The sequence below is a fragment of the Cimex lectularius genome, unplaced genomic scaffold (assembly GCF_000648675.2).
Source record: "Cimex lectularius strain Harlan isolate CLEC.00 unplaced genomic scaffold, Clec_2.1 scaffold106, whole genome shotgun sequence".
Lineage (NCBI taxonomy): Eukaryota > Metazoa > Arthropoda > Insecta > Hemiptera > Cimicidae > Cimex > Cimex lectularius.
The window spans coordinates 720,449-745,075 of NW_019392769.1; the positions used below are offsets into that span (position 1 = coordinate 720,449).

The window sequence follows — 24,627 nt, forward strand, 5'->3', positions numbered from 1 at the left end:
CATTTTTCATTAGTGTTACCCCATCTGTGCAAGCGATTTGACTTTTTGTTTGAACATTAAATTACGGACGGAGTTCTAATTTTTTGTTTCTTAGGTCTACTTTGTTCTATATCTTTCATACTTCGTTCTACAGATATTTAAATGGTTTTATTGACCTTATTCTTGATACTTTTCGTAATTTTGTTAGTTTTAGTGGTTAACTTTTCCTAGACGTTAGTGCTTTTGTACAGAACTGGGTTTTTAAGCCAACGGCCATTGGAAGAAACCTAGCGAGAAAGGGCGGATCAGGATGTTCAGGAATCCAATTTTGGTGGGAAACAATATCCCAAGTTAGTATTGGCATATAAAAATGAAAACAAACGCCCATAAAATGATAAGTTCTTCATAAAATAATAATTCTGCTTAAAAGAAATGTGTATTTCTTTACCAAAACCTGTTTTTTAACCCCGTCCCGAGGAATATCGTGTACTCTATGTTCAAGAGTGACGTCTGTAGAATAAAAGTAACTTATTAGCGAGAATGGATTCAGTCCCGCCTCGAGGAATATCGACTACTCTGGGGATTTGTATATGACAAGACTTTTATGTTTGTATCGGGTGGTGATATTATATGTGTATTGTTATACAGGTGAGTTATTTTTTGACGCACCATTGGAAAATCAACGTGGGTGCGTTTAAATCTGACTCGAGGCTTATTTCCTTTGATTGATACGTTAATAAAAGAAAGTGAGTCAATTTTCGGTGCACCATCGGAAAATCAACGTTAGTGCGTCTAATTATGACTCGGCACATTTTATTTTGTTAGTCTCGTACCAAAAAATAGGCGAGTCACTTTTCAATGCACCATTCGTTACAAATTAGTTTTAGTAGGTTGGAAGGAAAATAAACAAAGCCAATATTACTAAAACGTTATGCAAACACAATGTCAAAAAAAATTCTTCACAAATTAATTTGATTAAGGTTTAAGAGTATTTTTTCGTCCGATCATCGTTTTACGATAGACTAGGCTACTGTGTTGCAGCAAATGGAGGTCTGTTCCAACAATTATTATAATTTTTATTTAGAAATCGTGAGACGCGGTCTGGTGTGATGTAGGTTTCAGAAAAACATTTTCTTTATCGTGCCAACGTTTCGATCTTTATTGAGATCATCTTCAGGGCCTGGGATTTACAAACATTGTTTACATATAACAATTACATTTTGGATGTGGAAAAGTGAATTTATACAATGCAAAATAGATTTTTTATATATTCAATCAAAGTATTTCTACTCACTCAAAGTGTTTGTCTTCTGACTTTACTGACTTTGAGTGAGTAGAAATACTTTGATTGAATATATAAAAAATCTATTTTGCATTGTATAAATTCACTTTTCCACAGCCAAAATGTAATTGTAATATGTAAACAATGTTTGTAAATCCCAGGCCCTGAAGATGATCTCAATAAAGATCGAAACGTTGGCACGATAAAGAAAATGTTTTTCTGAAACCTACATCACACCAGACCGCGTCTCACCATTTCTAAATAAAAATCGATTAACGGTGACTAATCACCACACAATTATTATAATGATTTTGAACATTTTTGGTTTGCTAACAAAGGAGATTGTTACATTTATTTAATTTTTTTACTTTACCGGAAAAAAATACTCTTAAACCTTAATCAAATTAATTTGTGAAGAATTTTATTTTTACATTGTGTTTGAATAATGTTTTAATAATATTGGTTTTGTTTATTTTCCTTCCAACCTACTAAAACTAATTTGTAACGAATGGTGCGTCAAATTACGTACGTACGTCAAAAATTACTCACCCTGTATATGTATTGTGTGTTTTGTGTCTATTCTCAGGTAAAAATTAGAAGCTGGTCAGTAACAGATCAAGACGCTCAAATGCATTCAGATTGAAAAATACGCCTGTAGACCATAAAAAGAAATAAAAACCCAGCGATGACCTCAACTGTTTGTCGGTCTAAATTTCCCACATATTTACAAAAACCAAGCATTGTGCTATAATCTACCTATCCAACATGTAATCTGTCTACGTTTAAATAATTATAGAAAAAAATTAAAAATACAACCTACATACTTTGTTCGTAATGTTGGAGCAGTCTCTATGTGTAATTTTCTTGTAATTTATTATGTAATTATATTTTACAACACCTTAGTGATCGATAAATAAGACTTTCTCCGAATAATTTGTTAAGATTTATTTTCAGACGAACTGATATCAGGTAGATTTCAACTAGCCAATTTCAATTTGATTAGTATTATTATTTGAATAAATAAAAATTCTGCTTAAACTGAAAAATTTCGATTTTTCCACTTGTTTTATCTTTTGTTTAAAATAGTAATATTTACCCTTTTAAAATCATATTTGTTCAAATATGAGTATATAATATTAGAATATATTTCTTAAAAACGTTTTTACTAACACCTTAGTACCTTATCCCAGAGTTTTTTTTTTAACTGGCCATTGTTTGAAGTAGAAGAATTCTGATATCAGACCGATTCAAGCCGATGCCCCACAAGGGAGCATTCAAATCAAATCTTACTAAAAATTAATCTTTATGTAAGGTATTGGTTCAGATAAAAAAGTCAGTGTCACGAGCGGGATTCGAATCCCGAAGGTCGTGGGTTCGAATCCCGCTCGTGACACCGACTTTTTTCCCAACCAATACCTTACATAAAGATTAATTAATTGAAAGATATTATTTGGTCAATCGGACCCCGAAATCTAAGGAATCTAATAAAAAGCTTTATTTTGAGGCAAAACACATTTTACATTTTGCATAAAAACTTCATAATACGTAATTATTTAAAATATATATGTGTATGTAATACTTTTAAAGAAGAGTAAATATATATTTAAAAATATAAATTGTTGATTTGTATAATTTATAAATAACATTATATAATAGAGCTCTAGTTTAATAATCGCATTTTCTTGTAAAATCCTACTTCTTTTAAACTTAATTAGTTTGCACATTTTGTTGTAAATTTTTATAGATTAGAATGCTCAGAAAGTGTATGTGGTGCTTGGGTAGAGAAAATTTGTGCTTGTGCTTTCTGTAATCGTGATATGGGTCAAAAGTTTTAAACTCGGTAGTTATAAACAGTATTTATCGTTTGTGGCAACCAAGAACTGTAATTATATTGAGATGTGTAAATGTAGAGAAACGTACATAGCCTGTATATCCCAGCCCAAGTATCACACTCAAAGCTATCTTTCCAAGAAGGAAAAGCTTATAAAACAGGCCCACAGCGCTGTCCCAGAATCCAATGCTATCTCTAACTTATGATAGAAAAGAGCATAAAAGGCTTTTAGCAGTTGAGATTAGTGTACAAATGGTTTTTGAGTTCAAAGCACCCAGCAGTCATTTTCCGCAACAGAAAACATGGTAACGCGTCATCATACGTTTACAATAACAGCATACACCGGGACTTGAAAAGCCCAGATGTCTCAACTTAAATTGAGAAGTTTGCTAAACACGAGGTACGACTAAAACCGCACCCCGACGAAGACCCTATTCAGCAAAATACCTGTCATCAGAAAAATAAAAAAAACCTTGGAACTTCTACGTTGATATTGTTCAAACATTATCAATTATATAATAATGGATAAGAAAACATTATTAACCAAATAATGAACTAATAATAAAAAATAAGTAAAACAATTGATACAAATTGTACTTGATCATTTTTAATATAAAAAATATTATATCTAGCGATGCGGTCTGGAGTGACGTAGGTTTTATAAAAACATTTTCTTTATCGTGTCAACGTTTCAATCTTTATTGAGATCATCTTCAGAGCTCAAAGTGTTTGTTTTCCGTGTAGATGTGTCAATCTTGTGTGTCGTGTTGAGAGATTCTAAGGCACTCTCAACACGACAGACAAGAATGACACATCTACACCTAAAACAAACACTTTGAGCCCTGAAGATGATCTCAATAAAGATCGAAACGTTGGCACGATAAAGAAAATGTTTTTTTAAACCTACGCCACACCAGACCGCATCTCACGATCTCCGAATAATCATTGAAAGGTCACTAAACACCACACATACCCATCTGACCTGTCTACACACATTTTCAACTATTTTTGTAGTTGATAATTTGTCCTTTTAAATGACATTTCGAGTTTATAAATTATCTGATTATATAAGTAAAGTACCCCACTGTTTTTACGCTAGTATCAGTTAACTTTCGCTGTGTTAACATTCTAGTTTAAAAATTCGACTTGACAAATTAGCCATACGCGTCTTTTTCTAGCTAGAAGATGTGTATATATTATAAACTGATCTTAAAGAATGCTTGCATATATTTTTATTCGTTTGTGCCAATGTAAGAAAGCGTTGCTTTTGGCCGGTTTGTCATTTTATGAGGGCTAGAACCCACTTTGCCTTTCCACACCGGAGGCCTTAAATAAACTATCAGCTCATTCTTTTCTATTCGAGCGAGCTGTTTTTTTTTCCTCTTGACAATTTCCAGAGAAACCATTTGTGGAGGAATAAAACACTAAGAACCGAGACCAATGTATTCCCAAGACTGTAGACAACGATTAAAGTAAATATCGCTCTGTTTGGGGCTGTGATGATACAAAAATAACAACAATTCTTTGTAATAATAAATTTTGTTTGATTATATCTTGCACTAACAGTTTTGATAAATGAATCACAAATAGGAATAGTATACCCTATATTTTAAAAGAAAAAAAAACAATATTTATTTTCTATTTCAAACCTTTGTTTTTCTGGGGTACTGGAATTTCAACTAAACAAAACATCACAACGTTCAAACTCGTTGATATATCGATAATTTTTTTAATAATTTTTGTCACTATAATAAGTATGAACTACGCGCCTTGAAGTTGTACACTCAATTTTTACGATATAAAATACGTGTTAATGTTAATACTTAACAAAGAAAAGTGTTTCTTTTTAATCAAGGCAGGTCGGACTTCACACATTTCGCACTGTAAGAAACTTGGTCAGTGTTTAAACCACGGTATCACGTATCAAGTTAGTAGAAGAATTCAAACTATTTGGCGTGTGGTTTGATAATAAACTTACATAGAATAGCCAAGTATCAAGGTTGTACAAGATGGAGGCCAACTTGTTAACCAGCCTGCTAAATCGGCAAAAGTTTACTGGCACTGAGTTACATTGGAAGTTGCATGTGAGTGATCCTGCAATTCATACTCCTCGCATGTATGAAAAACAATTTTAATTTGTAAACATAATCTAGTCGTGTTAAAAGGCATTTAAAGAAATGGTAAACTAACATTAATAATAAACACCAACAGTTAATAATTAAACAAAACTTATTAATAACAATCATGGTATTTTGATATATTGGAACATCATGTACTTTTTAAAAAAAGGATCGAGTCAAAGAAGGCGTAAAAGTTCTGGGTAACGAACAAGCGGACAACTGGCCAGAGGAGGAACTGCAAGACCATATATAGGCCGAGAACCTACTTGGGATAAAGGTCAACTACAGATTCTTCCCGCTCTGCGATATGGCTATACACCTGCGTTTTAAGACCAATGTTGACATGGGTCGGTGGTGTGGGTGATCAAATCTGTGCACGCCAAAGCAATCAGGCTATTAAGTGGCCCACAAAGACAAGCTTGTCTTAGTGTCACTGGAGCCATGGGGACAACGCCAACTGCACCCCAGGATATGTTGTTCATCCTCCCACCACTTAATATTTTAATCAAAGGAGAAGCCAGAGCAGGTGCCAACAGGCTCATAAATGGACAACCATCTGCAAGGATAGGCCATGTAAATAAGCATTGAAAAATTGAGGGAGGAGATACAGGCAGATGCCATATTAGGCATGCCAATCGATGCCACTACTCGAAAACACAATTTTATAAAGTATTCATACCAGAACGGGAAGAATGAACCATAGGAACACCGCGACTCTCCATTGAAATTCACTTATCTGGGTTGAAAAGGTTGGCTCTGGGAAAAATTACAGGCTTCGTACCTTTCATTTCGCCTTCTCCACATTCTTTCACGCCCATTTGGAGATCGAAAATCTACACTCAAGTGTAAAACGTACAGCAGACCAATCGTCCAAAGACCAATGGCTGTGCTCTCGAGCAATTAGGAGTCGTGGAACTCAGTGAGTTCTTCTGGTCCTCTTACTGCGAAAAGCCATCAGTCCATAAAGATATAACCTTCTTCGAGCAGAGCTTTCAGAAATTTGGACATTGGAGCTGATAATCGCTTGAACAACAACAAACTTGATGGTTTCGCAAAATTCTCAAGGTCAAAAACGGTCATCCTGTGGTTCTGTTACCCTTCGGCGTCCAGAACCGCAATAGCACCATACATGATGCAACATCCATCATCAATAGTACCACCCCACGCGCAACATCCTCAGCACTGTCATTTCTAAGTGTAAAAATTTAAATTAAGAAAACAAAGATGAAAACTAAACAGTTTATTAGGTTTCGTGGTCCCCTTGACTAAATAAATTCTTTTCAATTAATTAAGGTTTTGGTTGAGATAAAAAAGTCAGTGTCACAAGCGGGATTCGAACCCACGACCTTCGGCTAAATACGCCGCTGCTCTACCACTTGTCCTATCGCGCCTTACTTTACCCCTTGGACTCTGACTTCCCATCTCGACCCCACCTTTCGAATGTTTCCCTCCTTTTTGCCATTTTTCAAATGTCGTGTAATCAATTTGATTCTCGGCGACAAATTAAATGGCAACGGAGAGCTTTAGTGAAGTATATTCATTTTTGCTTATTACATTTTATTAGGTTTCGTGGTCCACTTGACCAAATAAATTCTTTTCAATTAATTAAGGTTTTGGTTAAGATAAAAGTCAGTTTCCGATCGAAGTTACGATAGCTCAAGTGGTAGAGCAGCGGCGTCTTTAGCCGAAGGTCGTGGGTTCGAATCCCGCTTATGACACTGACTTTTTTATCTCAACCAAAACTTTAATTAATTGAAACTAAACAGTTTATTGCTTCGTAATTCAAATGAGACTGAATAAACATTTAAATTACGTAAAAAGTAAAAATTTAAAGTTCGTATCCTTGTTTTCGATTAAGGATTAAGTGTGTTTACCTCTAAGTGATATTCCCAATATAAAACATCGCGCGAACAAATATTTACTGGTAAAAACAATAAGTCAAATTAAGGGAAGAATTGTCTATTATCGAGAAAACGAAAAAAAATTCAATTGGATGAAATTTTTTGCCTGTGCCATCATCAGGACTTTTCCAAGAATGAAGAAAACGGATTAACACGGAAAACATTTGTAAAAGCGTTCTGGGTTTAAGGTTATGGAGCACATAGCCAGCATACTACATTATTGACGGTGAAAATAGACATCTCGCTAAAAATCCATGTGACTAGAGGTCCAACACTGTTTTGTTCTGACTAGCAATTTCTTACAGGTAACAGTTGTGTTCACAGCGAATATATTAAAAGTTAAAATTACAGCTATTTACAGGAACATGTACAAAAGATTAAAATTATTGAGAGAGAGAGAGAGAGAGAGAGAGAGAGAGAGAGAGAGCCGAGCCCCGTCGCCTCCGGTTAGACAGCTATGAATGGTGTATAAAATGTTAAATTGTGACTACGCATCTCTGAGTTGGAAAAAAAATTTATTCATCCTTGACTCGACTTAATCTACTTATTTATACTCTTGTCGACAATTATTGCTAAATTTGGTCGTGAAGCTGACCCTCTTGTTTGAAGGGGACTTGCACCGAAGGGGGCGAAGCCGTCACAAAGTAGGACGAGATCCCAAATTACTTTTCAGGCTTCGTTACCGCTCCTTTCATCAAACCTCGGTTTTTCTGACCATGATACCATAAAGGCTCGTCCTTTTTTTTCACCCTTATATTTTTTGTCCTTGCGGGCTTCCGTGATGAGCCCAGTCTATTCATGAGCACAAAGTCGCTTTATTGACTCTAATTGTTTTTCGGCGATGTTGCCCAAACAGATTGTTAGAATCCTTTTGGGAGAAACTCCGCGCCAAAATTAGACCAGTACGAAGAAATTGTACTGCTAAAAAATTTATTTTTATCCAATTAATTAATTGAATCACTAAAGGATAATGATCCTGTCATATTTAATGCCCATCTACTCTTCGATCACAGACTAAAGACCAAACCATTTTACAATACTTTCTTTAATTATTTTTAATTGAAATTCCTTTGTTTATGCCGGCTTTATTAAACTTGAAAGGTTATTTAAAAAAATAGTGTAAGATAAAAACGAATACTTTTGGTTCTCAGTTCATTTTCAATGATTTTAATTCAAGATTATTTCGTCTCAATGTGTACATTTCACTAATCATTTCTTTTCATATCACTTTTCATGTGTTGGACTTCCTATACAAAGTAAAGTAGTGTCTTTTCTTGAAAATGAATTGTTGTGTTGTTTTTGTATTTTCAGAGGAAGGAGGAATTCATATAAATAGCAAATAATTAATAAATAGAACAAACAATATGGCTGAATATTTTTAAACGAACTATTATCCACTGAAAAATGAATGAACTAGGTTTGGTAGAAATGCCAACAAAGGACAAGAATTACAAAAAAAATTGTTGTAATTTTATCAGGTAGGATACGTTTAATCCTTAGAAGTGAAAAGTTATATTCATTGTGAATGGTGAATATTTTCAGAACGTTCTGCAAGACAACATTTTTTTGGTTTTTACAAGGTGTCCAATAATTAGGGATTTCTCAAAACCACGATGAAATAAACATTTTATTCAATTCATTGTTTTTTGCTTGTGTGTGTGTCCATCCACAAGAGAGATACACACGAACACAAACAAAAACAAAGAATTATTCCTTGACTCCACGCCATCATAAAACGAAATAAGTTTATTCATTTGTTTTCTCAGTTATTTTTACATGCAATTGTATACAACAAATAGGGTGTCCCGTGAACAGACCTCAATTGTTCAAAAGGTTATGATAAATGTCTAATTGTACCAAAAATTCCCTAGTTTCCAAAATTTAAGAATCTTCACAACATTACTCAAAAATCAAAATAACTGGGATTTCATATTTAATTTAATTTTCGGTAAAACCGTGGTAAGAACATGTGGAAATGTGAGGTGTTTAGTGACCGTTAGTCAATGATTATTTTGAGATCGTGAGGTGCGGTCTGGTGTAACGTACGTTTTAGAAAAACATTTTCTTTATCGTGCCAACGTTTCGATGTTCATTGAAATCATCTTCAGGGCCGGTTTTATAAACATTGTTTAAATTTGACAAATACATGTAGGATGTAAAAAAAAAATTATGTTTTTCTAAAACCTACTTTACACCAGACCGTATCTCACGATCTCCAAATAATCGTGGTCAGAACTTTCGCATCTATGTCTGCATGACTTACGTTATACTACTAAGTAGTTTGTCCAAGACATATTGCCAAACGGATACTATAGTATAAGATTTTTTAAATTTATTTATTACCTATACATGATCGTATACTATACATATGTAACGTTCAATTTGAATGTACCGCCATGCCCCTCCACACACATCTGACAGTGAAAGGAGAAGGGGCTAGGAAAGGGCTATTTTTTTCAATCAAAAAAAACAATTCCCTTTCTGTCCTCCGTGGGTTAAAAGCTGTTAATTGGTAATAAAGAAAAATTTGATGTGCACACAATTCAAGGGAGTAAATTTTATATTTTGACGTCAAAAAAAAACTAAAAATAATAATTGTATTTTAATTTAAAAAGGGTTGTCACAAAAAATATATTTTATAAAGAAAACTAAAAGAGATAGCATTTGATTTTAAAAGTTATGTTAAAATATTAATTGTATTTTCTAATTGGTGGTCTAAAATTAATAATGATAGCAATAATAATTTTCTTTATTTTACTTTTCTTTATAAAACGAGAATTAAATTCGATTTTAAAATTAATGTTTGTAAATTCTGAAATAGGTTTTATTATAGAATAAAAGATTCTTTAAATTAAAAATAATAATAAAAGAAATTGTAATTTTTTTGAAAATAAATTGTAATAAAAGATTTAAATTTAATTAATATTTTGGTCTCGTATTTATTTTGGTTTGAATTGAATATTGGAATTTTGTATATCAAAAAAAGGTGCCTGATCATTAAATTAATGTCAGGTCCGATCATATAAAACCTCTGGGACCTTGTTTCGGTTCTCCGAATTCAGGGTTGGGCCCAAAACAGAAGAGACGCGCTTTCACAAATATGCGCTCATGATTAATGCAGCACAAAGCACAGCACTAATGCCAGCACTGCACAGCTAGAACATATGCTTTGAGGAGCCAGACAGTGCTGGCACTCATTATGTATGATTAGGTGTCAAGGAGGTTCCGGGACCACCGTCGGTTGAGGATGGGAATAAATGGAGAAGGCTCGAGCAGTATCGTTAGGATGGTTCGAAAGGTTGGTGTGGAAGGTTTGGGATCTGGACCGGATCAGTTCTTTGACAAAACGAATGTTGATGGCTTTGTAGGTAGTGAGGTTAGTGACATAGTAAGGTGCTTGAAAAATTGTCTAAGGACTTTCGATTGTAAGGGCTTAGATGCGCTAAATATTGGATGGTTCGGCAGTACCCCACAGTTCCACTCAGTATGTCCATTTTGGTCTAGTAAAGTCTAGTACAGTGTTAGCTTTTTCTTAGTTGTCAAAGTCGATTTCAGTCTTAGAAGTCTTCGTAGTATTCCATGTCTATCCAAGTCTTGTTGTTGATTTACAATGGAGGGCAAGATTGCTTTTTCAACGTAAACGTACACTGAGTGCATTTTTCTTTATTCTGTCTTGTCCTCCATTGTTTACACCTGTCTTTTATAAGCTCAAGGTGTTCATGGATGTTGGAGGTAGCTTGGATATAATACGAGTTAGAGGATAAGATTGAGGTTCTCCATGTATGTAGTGATAATAGGTCAGCAGTATAAATGATATAAAGGAGTCCCGAGGATACTCCCTCGCGGTATGCCCAATAAGATGGTACTGTTTTGATATTTATCATATCACACACAAGGAAAAGTTTTTATCAATTATTTATTTGTTAACTACATTTGGCAGCATAGTATTGGGTAGTTTTAGCTCTTGTAATAAGCAGTGCGAACAGAAGTCAATACTTCAGGAGGTTATCCTACATGTCAAATTGAACTAAAAAGTCTCTGTTGTTCTTATTTCTCTGATTGTCTTTTTTTTTCTACATATTTCACTTTTCACGTTACTTCAACCTTTCACAATTTTATTCTGTAAAGTCCCCCGTTTATCATAAAAAATTAATGCTACTGAATATTTGATTATCGAGGATATTTCAACTACGAGGTTATATAAACGTTACAATTAATTAAGGATTTTAGTTGAGATAAAAAAGTCAATGGCACGAGCGGGATTCGAACCCACGATCTTCGGCTAGATACGCCGCTGCTCTACCACTTGNGTGCGTCGCCTATGGATGGGGATTCACAGATAAAAGTCAGGTTTTATTTTATTGTACTAATAGTACAATTAACTCCACTAATTTCGTGGTCCGCTTGACCAATTAATATATTACAATTAATTAAGGTTTTTAGTTGAGATAAAAAGTCAATGGCACGAGCGGGATTCGAACCCACGATCTTCGGCTAGATACGCCGCTGCTCTACCACTTGCGCTATCGTGACCTCGATCCACTCGGACACCAAATTCCCATCTCAACCCCACTTTTTGTGTTTTCCCTCCTCTTTGCCATTTTTCAAGCTCTCAAGTTTGACATTTGAAAAATTGTTGGTATCTAGCCGAAGATCGTGAGTTCAAATCCCGCTCGTGCCATTGACTTTTTTATCACAACTAAAAAACCTTAATTAATTGTAATGTATTAATTGGTCAAGCGGACCACGAAATTAATGAAGTTATATAAACAGTAGGGTGCGTGTTACCAGGTACCACACACCTCCAACTGATTAATCAGTATATCATGACGAATTCGGTCGAAAGCTTTCCATAAATCCAAGTATTGGCCTTTGAGAAATTAGGTTCAAATATTACAGCTCATTAGTAGGAGCAACTTTCCTGAAACCCTATATCCGTCAGTATTTACCGAACAAAGAAATCCTTACTGAAAGTTCAGACATAAACTTAGGAAACTTGTAAAAGTTTATCTTAGTGTTGCTGTATTTTTTTAAGGTTACAAAAAAAGCCAATAAATCTGGTATAAATAAATTTACAGGTACAATTGAGAATGTCTTTGGTCAATATGGACTTGGTCAATATTTAGGATAATTTGACAAAACGTTGAATTATTGACGTCTGTTCACGAGACACCCTGCCGCTCCTTACGAAGAAGGGTAGAGATCTTGCTGGTAAAAGTCATATGCCTCAGGTCGTCTACTGTCTGGAGAGGGTTAAAATATTGGTACGTTTACGATCCCCTTTTTTGACATTATGTTTTTAATACGCGTATACATTTTATCATTTCAGCAACCCCGAAAAAAATTCGGCATTCATATAGGAAAGCGGAATTACCGTTAACTCGAAATTACCGGCCCTCCGTGAATAATAAATTTCTAGTTGTAATGAGGCACTTTATCAGTTAAAAGCTGACATCTGGAATTGAGTTTTCCATCGATGGCAGGAATCCGGACGTATTTAGCGTTTTAAAATTGACTTGTAATTTCGGGCCTGCAAGTGTCCCGGATCGCTCGTGAATTATGTATGACTCTCGGGAGGGCTGTTCGTCCTGGACATTTTAATTAATAGAAACGGCATAGATTTCAATGTTGTTGTGTTTTTTTATTATATGATTTAATAAAACAAAATTAATATTTACAGTCCGTTCTTATTATAGAATTATTTTTGAAACCACAGAAGAAATTAGAAAAAAACTGCTGCGATTCGTTTATAGATTACAAATTAAACAATTTTTTCTCCTATTTATATCTATGTAGATAGTTTACTTATCTTTTGCATTTAACGTTAAATAATTCTTCTTCTAAAAGTTAACGCCATGATGTTAATATTCTCTTAACATAAATATTTCCGATGGTGACAATTACATATTACATTTGTCACTGGCTGAAAAGTCAGCTAGATATTTGTCTTATAAGATACAAAATCAGAATCACTATATATAACTTATCTCTCGCGAGCAAATGGGTTTAAGAAAATACCTTACTCACTCTCAGTTAGTTCAGTTCAAAATCAAAATTTTGATTATTTTCCATGTCATAATAACAAGACAAAAGCCATGATATTTTTTTCTCATTTTAAAGTTCAAAAAACTACTTTTACTCGTTCTCCAACTGCATTCAAAATGTCGTTATATGGTACCCACTGTTATTACAATTCATTATTTCCTAAATCTATAAAGCTTTACAATACCCAATTAATTAAAGTTTTGGTTGAGATAAACAAGTCTTTGTCACAAGCGAGGTTCGAAAAATGGCAAAAAGCAGGGTAAATTCAAAAGGTGGGGTTGAGTTGTGCAGTTAGTGTCCGAGTGGATCGAAGTCACGATAGCCGAAGGTGGTGGGTTCGAATCCCGCTTGTGACACTGACTTTTTTATCTCAACCAAGCCCTTACATAGAAAGAATAATTAATTGATTAATTAAATAAAGTTAAACCTTCTTTCATTGACGCACTGGGCTACAACTGGAAATGAACTCACCGACCATATAGGTGGATCCTTTCAAAAATGAATGGAGCAAATCAATTCATGCTCGACGATGTAATTTCCGACGGTCTACGGTATTTGAGAAACTTCTAACAGTAACGACAAAATGGCCAAGTTTCTTCATCGCTTTTGCATGGATAATCACCCTTGCATGCATAACCATCCCTAACCATCCCATGACTTGTATGTAATTTCCGATGGTCTACGGTACTTGCGAAACTTCCAACATTAACGGCAAATTAGTTATTCAGATATCGGAGATGCGGTCGGTTCAGAAAAACATTTTCTTTATCGTGCCAACGTTTCCATCTTTATTGAGCCCTGAAGATGATCTCAATAAAAGATCGAAACGTTGGCACGATAAAGAAAATGTTTTTCTGAAACCTACATCACACCCGACCGCATCTCACGATATCTGAATAACTATCGATTAACGGTCACTAATCTCTACACATTAACGGCAAAATGGCAAAGTTTCTTCATCGCCTTTGCATGGATAACCAACCTTGCATGCATAGCCATCCCTAACCATCCCATGACTTTGATGTAATTTCCAACAGCCTACCGAACTTGAGAAACTTCTAACAGTAACGGCAAAATGGCAAAGTTTCTCCATCGCCTTTGCATGGATAACCAACCTTGCATGCATAACCATCCCTAACCATCCCATGACCTGTATGTAATTTCCGTCGGTCTGCGGCACTTGCGAAACTTCCAACATTAACGGCAAAATGGCAAAGTTTCTCCATCGTCTTTGCATCGTCTTCGATTCTGCTTGTTCTTGCGGTCGAACTCTGCCTCAGACTAGCTTTTCCTTTGAGGAAGTGGAAAATGACACAGGGTTTACTCTGGCTCTATACAAAACCTTACTTTCTTGAAACCGAAGTGGTACCATATTTTATGAAGCCGGTGAATGGTATATTTGCTGTCACCCTTAAGAAAAGATTTACCTTTTCCCCTCGAAAAAAGGTGTTCACCTATTGGGAAATTTTATTCAATACTGGCTGAAAAACCTATCCAAAGAACGGTCTGTTAGAGGGAGCCAGTACAGCGTTGGGTGAAATCCTTTGAGTGGAAAGAGAAACATCTGTCAACTTCCATGTCCCATTCCATTATCCTTTGTAACGTAGGGAATATAATAAGTTTGACTCACTGGACTTGCAATGATTCAGCCGAACGCATTTTGTCACAAAAGGGCCTGGTCATTTATGTTTCCGAACCCTACGTAACCATTTATTTTGTCATATTAGAGAAAATACATTTAACTTTTCTTTAAGAAAAGAAACTTAAAAAGTAAAGCCATAATTTATCGTTCGGGTCTACCATAATAACAATTTCATGGTTGCCAGGAAACAGAATTTTGTGTAAAAATGTGCGAAACCCCTTTTTCTTCACTTCTTATTGATTATTTCCTATGAATAAGTCTACGTTTCGTTAAAATAGTGTTGTGGATAGGACAATTGAAAAAGGAGTACGGTTCTACAAATTGTCCCAAAACTAGCCAAAAAAATAAAATAATTTTGAAATAATAAGCGGGATAAAAACAAAAGATGATCCGGACCTTTCTAACTCCATACTGATAAGTTCGAACATTGAATTTGACCTCGTACATGACTTTTACCCTTGATCGTGTCGCCTTATTGCAATGAATACCAAAAAGGCAATACCATCCACGTCCGTTTGGCAATCGGCTTGGATATAAAAGACGATTTTTTTAGCAAAGAAAACACCGTTTCAAAGCCGAATTGTGTAAACATAATTTAAATATTCAGAATATATTGTATGCCTAGGATAAATTGACAATTCATAAAGAATCTGTCTGGGGATTAAAGATTCCGTGCTCGACAGGCAAGGCACGGAATGTTATTGTTGTCAGCCCTGAAGTGAGCCTAAGATTTAAGATGAATAAATCAAAAGTATGAAGTAAAGAGGCAAAAAAGGACTATTAAATTTTACACATTTATAACATTATAATAATATTAATTATTATTATTATTATTACATTCTGGGTATCCGAGGTACCCAGATCACAGCTTAAAGTGAAATCTTGGATTAACATATATTTTACATGGAGATGGGTACGTACATGTATAAATAAAATACACAAAATAAAAACAAATAATTAACAGAAAATAACAGCAACAAAAACAATTGAAATGTTCACGTCGTCTCTCCCAGAACAATTTGACTATGCCACAGGTAAACAAAAGCACTGCCTTCTACATCTGCTCGATAAGCCAAAGTGCTTTTCGATTCTTCTGGCCAAATTTTCAGAGACCACACCAAGAGTCGACAGTGTAATCAGTATGATTTCCATCCGCCATTGTAGCTTGATTTGTACGGACAATTCAAAGTGGTTTTTTTCCGTCTACGAGGCCATTAAGTAGGTGGTTTGGGTACTGCCATATCCATATCGTGAGCGAGACGTGCCTTGATATCCATCCAAACCATGACTGGGCAGTTGAGTTGTACTGGCCTTTCGGATAATATTGTCCCGTTGCACTATAGCACACGGTTACTATTTTCATAGACCGTGATGGTGAAAATTTGTAGTAGAGGTGCTGTTCTCGAGCAGGCCCAGTCGCTTACGCAACGCCTGCGGCAATTCTCTTAAGTTATTAACGTTTTGCTAGGGCCGTACAACCGGAGATCAGGTGGTACATCGTTTCCGGGGTTCACCACAAATCTAGCAAGATACATCCTGCAAGGTGGGTATCATTGACAATCCTGACTAGGTAGTACTTGGTTGGAACTACCTGATCTTGAATAGTGTGATTCCTCTGCCCGAAATAGCATTCTCTGTCCATTAGCCAGACCATCGAAGTCCTCGCATCCATGCCTGCAGACTCCACTATAACTAGGAACTGGCCGTGCGTAGGTTTGTGTCCCTCCATTGGCTTGCGATTCGTCGAGCTCTTGTGGTTTCATCCTATTAAAGAAAAATGGTGGCGTTGGCCAAGTCTAACGGGGTTTGCCTCTCATCATGCCATCAAAGAATGGTGCTATCAGGGCTGATCACACTTATTGCGGAAATACGCACTTATTCGCGAGTGCTGCCAGTCGTGTAAGAACTGTAAACTACAAAACATTGCTCTCCAGCCACCCCGGGCAGTGTAGAATAGAATTATTATTATTGTTGTTAAATACACCCAAATTACGTTCATTCTAAATAACAACCTTACACTCGGCTATACGATAACGATAATGAACTCCCGACATCCACACAAGTAAAGTACTTAGGGCTATACAAGACGGTAGACTGTCGTGAACTCCTCCCACAAGACTCAAGCGACAAAAACTAAATAGACAATTTGGACAACTACGAAGACCTACAGGGTCTATGTTAGATATGACGTCAAAGAACAAACTAACTGTGTACAATACGATCATTTGGAGGTCGTGAGATGCGGTCTGGTGTGACGTAGGTTTTAGAAAAACATTTTCTTTATTGTGCCAACGTTTCGATCTTTATTGAGATCATCTTCAGGGCTCAAAGTGTTTGATTTCCATGTTGATGTGTCATACTTGCCTGGCGTGTTGAGAGTGCCCTCAACCTACCGTCACACCAGACCGCATCAAACGACTTCCAAATAATCATTAAGTAACGGTCACTAAACACCACACACATCTGTACAAAACATTACTTCTACCTATTTATTCATTCGGAGCAGAACTGAATGAATGAATGAATAATAGTATTTATTTACATGGAATACAACAAACTCAAAATATGTTGCAAAATACTTTACGGCATGGACAACAGTCTGTCAGCCGGAGTTGATATGAGCAAACACAGAATAATAATAACAATAAAAATACATGAAATAATTAAATTAAATTAATCTATGAACATACTATAAAATACTGCGATTAAATTAAACAAAATTTAAAAAAATAAATGAATAAATCAAAAATAAAGCAATACTAGAGAAGAAAATCGAAGAAATAGTAATAATAAAAGCTAACAAAATAAAGAGATATTGTAAAACATTAATAATTAAAGTGTTGGACTAGCTCGAATCTGTAAGTCGAAGCATGGCGAGCAAATCTGATGAGAGGACGACACAGACGGCCATCATTTAACATTGCTATGAGTGCGGGTCTGGTCAGCCTCGACAGGCCAACGTGCAGGTCGCGAATCTCAGCCAGAATCGAACATTCGGCGACAAAATGAAATGTGTTTTCCACCGCTCTGTAATTACGTAGAGAGCACAATTCAACTACTTTTTCCATCCATGGAGTGTAATTTAAGAATAGCAACTCGCACCTCAATTTAAATAGCCAGCGGAGCTCTCTAAACGACAGACCACACGACCGATCCGCAATCAGGCTGCATATGCCCGCACAATGATCAAGTTCCGGATATAATGTAAAACGGGACGGGACTACAGCTTTTTTCTGAAACTCCTCATGGTGTGCAGATTTCATTTTACTCAATAAGGTGGCCAATTGGCCACTCCATAATGACATGTCTTCCACAGTCAATTCACAATCATATCTCTGAGCCAGATCAATCCAATTCTTAAACCAGAAAGTTTTGGCTTTTATTATTTCCAAGGCAGAGATTCTTGGCAACCTATGAGGAGTTAACCTCAACATCCTTAGGCAGTAACATACGGAGCAGAACTGTTAGATACCACCAAGCCATACCATCTAACATCCAACGAATCCAAGCTTTCAAAAAAAAAACGGCATCACAAGAATTCTCTAACTTTTTACTATGTCTCCAACCTCACTATCCAAAATAACCTTAATATTCTCTTCATGAAACAATTGATTCGTTTCGCTTCCTCAGGTTTCACTCCAATCTTTCAAACCATCCTAACCCTGCTGCTCCAGCACTCTCCATTTCTTCCAAGACCAAGAATCTTCCACACCACCTGAAACGACTATAACCCTGGGACTTCCTCAACTGAACCCGATAACAAAGTGATTGTCAGCGTTTCCCGGCTTCTCACAATACATGTTCTCCAGGTGCAGTACGTAGTGGTAATGTTTTGCTCGGGATTTTATACCGTTAAGAACAATATTTATGTGTATAATTCATGTACAGGACACAAATAAATATTATTATTATTGATATAATTTACCATTTATTGGATTAATAATTAACAGCTATTACTCTTACGATAATTACAAAAGAGTCGGGGAATAATTTCATTTTTTAATTACAGATTGCTGGTGCTTGGAGGGACTTGCACTGGACATATACCCGGAGACAGCGCACAGAGGCGGTGAAGTCCGTATGGTGTGTTCGTACGATTTGGGTGTAGCACCGCTTTGCTATGTCAAGTGGTACAGAGGCAACTTCGAGTTCTATAGGTACACACCTTCGGAAGATCCTCCGCACAAGCTGTTCCCATATCCCGGAATACATGTTAACGTAAGTCGACTTTTTTTTCCAGGCTTGGGTAAAAGTGTGTTGAAGTCGGTGTAATTTTCGCCCTATCTCAGACGATTACCCTTTCGGGAAATCTCATCGAAACAAAACAAAAGAATACAGTACGCAATTTCCAATTCAATTATACGGAATGCTAGGTGGTGTTCGACATCTTTATTCGGATAAAAACCCGGCATCCATTCAGTGTATTTCCCCGAGGAGGATATTATTAAATATTTTACAGCTCCCGACTTCCTATTGAGCCAAACATTGGGGAAGAATCAATTATTACATTCCGTAAAGGGTTTAATGCGCTTTTGGGAAATCTTAAAATTAAATCATTAAAGGCTGGGCGAAAGTTGAGCCTTCATAAAGAAAATTTTCTCAAATCTCTTCATCTTTTCATTTTCCTTTTAACCAACTGGAGATGAATCAAAATTAATCTTGTTCAAACATATTAAAATTAGTCATCCAAAAGGGTGAAATCTAACAATTTATATCTTTCATTACATGAAAAGGATTTTCGGAATACGATTAAGTTTATAAATAAGTACGCCTAAAAACAAAACGATCTTAAAAACAGAATAAAAAGCAGAAAATCCTAACCGCAAGATTTTAAAATTTAAATATTTTTTCTACCTGATTTGGGGAGACATTCATTTATAAAATATCTAATTTTCTATAATCTAATTTGCATTTTTATAAAGTAGCACGATCAATTATCTTCCAAAATCCAAGATCCACCAATCTGACAGGCCAACTGACAGTTTCCTTTTTAGAATTCCTTGTAGGCGGAACAGGTATAGGTTCTCAAATATTTTTTACTGAAGATAAGTAGGATACTGTCCTATAAATCTTAGAAGCTCACCCTCTATCCACAACGAACATGAAGCGTAACCACAATCCACCAAATTCATCGTGAAGAGGTCACCCCAACATGGTGAATAGTTCTGCAGCATTTCCCTATAGAAGCATAGGCTTTGTTTTCTGTTTCTTTTCTTGGTGAAAGCAATTGGTTCCACCATGTTTAATGCTCTTTAATGCTTTTAATGTTGAGCCGAATTTTCCCCTGACTAATATGAAAATGTCTTCTACATAGCCTTGCGTATAGATCCGATTTCATTTTGTTTGCTTATAAGGTCATCCACTACATTATACATTCCAACAAAGACGGGAGTTTTCCTCCATGCAGGCATCCTCTCGCCATCACAATTTCGTGAAACATGGGGTCTGCACTTTTCTGCTTTTTAGAAATAATTCTATCCATCTACAGCAGGTTTTTATCAGTTCCTCGTTCTTTCAGTGGTAACCATTGCTTCAATAGGTGTGTCATAAAATGCTTTTGCAATGTCCAAGTAGGTCCTAACGATATTTAACGGTTGTTCAGTGAATCCTCTATTTGTATCGTTATTTGATGAAGTGCTGATTCACAAGATTTCCCTTTCTAGTAGTCACGTTGATGTTTAAGAAGGGGTTTTTCATTTAGAAATCTGCCCTTACATGTTTTTCAACTGCCTTTCGAATGTTTTGAAAAGAAAGAATGTTAGACAGTTTTTCAACGTACTCGTTCCTGAACTGAGGTCCTTTGTAGGTTTTGTAGCTCCAAATCTCAGCTAGAATAGCCCGCTGGAAGGCCCTGCCCTGGTTTCTGGGAGTTGTAGAAGGTTCAGAGCCTACTTCCATTGCCATAAGATCGCTTTCGGGTTCTTCCTTTGCAGGTTCTCTCGGTGCTTGCGATTCCCATGAGGGTGAGGGATCAAAAGGTCCTCACCGGTGAAAGGGCTTCAATCCATCGCCACAGGTCGCATAAGTCCTTAGTCTGGGCTGGATTGTGAGATTACGATAAGGATTGAGGTGCACAGTTAGTAGGTCCTATTTCTCTGAACCCCTCTTTCCATCTGTTCACCCGCATATGCTTTGTGAAGGTGGAATGTCGGAGTTGAGTATTAGAAGCTTTTGGATAGATGCGTAGTACGGGTTCGGACGTGTCGCCGTCAGCGAAACGCCCGATTTGTGACGTACGCTGTACCCCTCTATCTACAAACCATTTTTTCTGAAAATTCACCAATCACAACCCTCTTCCCTCCTTTTTCTAAACAAAACCACCCCTTCCAGCTGTGTTTTTTCCATCGCTTCACTTCACCACTAGCTTCTAACGTGTGTACGTCTCCGTGTCACTTACTCCCAAAGTATTGCGCAGTATTGTTTGATCGCCGTTTAAATAAACTTGTCTTAAACTTTCATCGCCACGGGAATCTCAACGGATTGTTCTCCAAATCGCCACCCGATTCGGAACGCTGCGTTCAATCCATCTCCCGACCGCATGGTCCCAAACCTTTCATCGCCCTTTTCCCTTTAACATCTTCATCTCCGTCCATTCTCTTCCGATATTTCAACCTTTACCTCATCACCATTCACCGCTCGTTCCTCATCATTCCGTACACAAAGTATCATCCATCATCATCCCCGAAAAATTCCTTTCATCATATCACTGCTATCGCCATTTGGATTTCTTCATCCACCTTCATCGCCTCTACTGGAGTTCATTCTGAATCATCGCCGAACAACGCATCATATTGTCTCCAGATCTTCGATCAAGAACATCACGCCACGCACGACTTGGCGAACTTATTACGCAGTTAGTTTCAACTCTATCCTCTATCTGATTAAACCTGTTTTACTTTCATTTATCCTTTATTCAATCGGAAATTTATATTTCCGTTGGTGCCGAAACACTCAACTCCTTTCTTTTCTTATTTCCTACCTTCTGTCAACAATGGTGTTCATCGGCGCCATTATGTATCTGTTGCTGGCGAACCGTACCCATTCCTACCCTTGCAGAATAGGGTATATTTGTGAATATTATGCAGTGTTGTACAATATCTGATTAAATGTTCGTATGAAATTATGCAAAGGCTAAAGTGATGTTTTTAGTTTTAATAGATTCTAAAATAAAACAAAGGGTTAGAATACGTCAAGTGCTATCCAATGTGCCGTAATAGTTTGGAATATCGAACTGCATGCTGGTTAACGGCCTGGTTGAGTCTAAAGTTAAATTAGAAATTATGGAACCATAAAAGTGTCTATATGTTGTTTGATGACAAACCCTACGAAAAACATGAGCAATCTTTCAACCAAGACTCCAGGGCAATACTGCTTTGAGGGGATGACAGCAACAACGGCGTAAATTAAGATTGGAAGTTCAGATTAAGATGAAGAGAACGGTTTTCCAATCTGTAGTGACGGATTACGTCGTTCGGCTCAATGAGCGCGCCTAACCGTCCGACAATAAGAAGTCTAAATAGAATAGATTCAATTCTAATGTAGAAATTAAAGTTTTATCATATAACATCGATTTTCTACTATACTGTATTAGATTTATATACAATAAATAATAAATGTAAAAATTTAATTACCAATTTTTATTTTTATTTTGCCAAATCACACAACGATAACATTACTAAAATATACTCAATAATGGAATTGATAGGAGTATAAAAACTCAAAATATAGTTGATAAAAAATTATGAAATCTTCGTAAATAAATAATTAAACAAGGGCATTGCAATTTCCCTCGAAATATTTTCTTACATAAGACAGTACAAGCAATAGTCACAAAAATTCAGCGTTTTGAGACTTTTCTATTTTAAAAAAATTGACATGCCGTTGAGTCTACACGGCGAAGTTTTGATGTTCCCAAGGTCTTCATTTTACAACCCATAAAATATTTCACGAAGAGGAAAGCCATATGAATTATCACTGCTTTGAAACACATTTTAATCATAACGATAAAAATTTATAAACATAAATAAAAAATACACTCATCACATTCACGCAGACAATTAATATAACTGGCTTTGTTAAAATAGAATGATTTTCCGCTAATCACCCGCTTTATAAACATCAAAATCTTTTATGTACAGTAGATTCTATGTGTGTGTCAACAATTTATTCCATTATTATTGCTGTAAATAAGGATTAGTATTAATTATTTAAATAATCCATTTATCCACATAAAAGGATTGTCATTAGAATGAATAATAAGTAAAAAAAAACAAGCACCAATCAGAATTAATTCACATTTTTAGACTAAATTAGCATAATGATTTTGTTTTATAATTACATAAATTAAGTCTTTCTATTTTGCAGGAAATGTTAATGGGTTTTAATGAAGTACTCAATCAGTACAAACTTTATATTGTTTTTTTTTTTTTTTTACAATACATACTTTCATTGTTGATAAATAATTTCTTGTAAAATTCATTCCTATATTCAATATTCAACTTTCGTGTCATATTTTATCGATACTTTGAAGAAGAAAAACGATTGGTCGGTTCAAAGTATAACAAATAAAAGATAGATCTTTAAAATATTTATGATAGAGCAAGTTTTAAACTCAAGCTAAATGGAAAAATTATTGGACAACCACGGAGTGAAATAAGTTGTTAGAAGTTCCCGGACAGCCCCTACGTGATCGAGGTAATAAACATTCAACCGATTTACCCTGAATATATACATTTTTGAGATAAAAATATGACACTAAATTTACTACGTTTTGCAACCTGAGGAACAACTATTGTTACTATTTAATCCTGGAAATAAACACCAATTTTATGACTTATTTTATTTATCATCATTTAATCAATGGAATGCTAAAGCTAAGATCATTATAGTTAGAAGAATAACGTTTTCTAGGGTCTTCGGTGGCCGCAACGGCGCTCATCACTGTAAGGTAAAGGTCCCGGGTTCGAATGCAGGGCCGCTGGATTTCCTACACCAAATGGATTGCCTATACCAGGGGTCGGCAACCTGCGGCCCTTTGCAACTTTTTGCGCGGCCCGCCAAAGCCCAATATAATTTTAGGAAAAATCAACAAACTTAGAACGTGAGCGTGCCGAAATGTGGCCGGGGACAAAAATGCGCCTAACAGAAGCATAGTGGGAAACCTATTTTACCCTAAATTAAAAGAAAATTCTTCATATTTTGAACATTTTTCACTAGCAATTGATGAAAGCAACGATATAACTAGCACCGCTCACTTGTTGATTTTTATCCGTGGAAATGATAAACAATTTTGTGTAACAGAAGAACTTGCTGCATTGCTGCATTAAAAAGCCTCCATGGGAATACAAGATATATTTTTGCAACTATTAGATGTTTTCAATATGTACAATCTCAAGTGGGAAAAATTAAAAAATGTGACAACTGACGGTGCAAAGCACATGACGGGTCACAATACTGGTTTGTTAGGCATGATTAATAAAAAATTGAAAGAATTAAATATTACACAGCCTCCTCTACAACTTCAATTGTACTATCCATCAACATGCACTCTGCGCAAAAGTTGTAAATTTGAAAAATGTTATGAATATTGTACTAAAGTCCATCAATTATATTCGCAAAAACGGTATGAACCATCGAACATTGCGGAATTTCTTAAACGAAATTGACGCAGAATATGAAGATATTTATTTTTCTGAAGTAAGATGGCTCAGCCGTGGGAAAGTTTTAAACAGATTTTTCGAGTTGATAGACGAGATTGAAATGTTTTTGACAGAAAAAGAAAATAATATACCAGAATTATCAAATTTTAAATGGATAAGCGAGTTAGC

The 24,627-nt window shown here is 35.8% G+C and overlaps 1 protein-coding gene across 2 annotated transcripts in view; it reads left to right on the forward strand.

Moving 5' to 3' along the window:
- The window catches only part of LOC106662324, a 408,805-nt gene that overhangs the window by 320,715 nt on the left and 63,463 nt on the right, over positions 1-24,627 (forward strand). For both annotated transcript variants that reach the window (XM_014386347.2, XM_024227547.1), the window contains exon 2: positions 18,810-19,018. In XM_014386347.2, the coding sequence (XP_014241833.1) occupies positions 18,810-19,018 (209 nt within the window). The remainder of the gene's footprint in view (positions 1-18,809; positions 19,019-24,627) is intronic.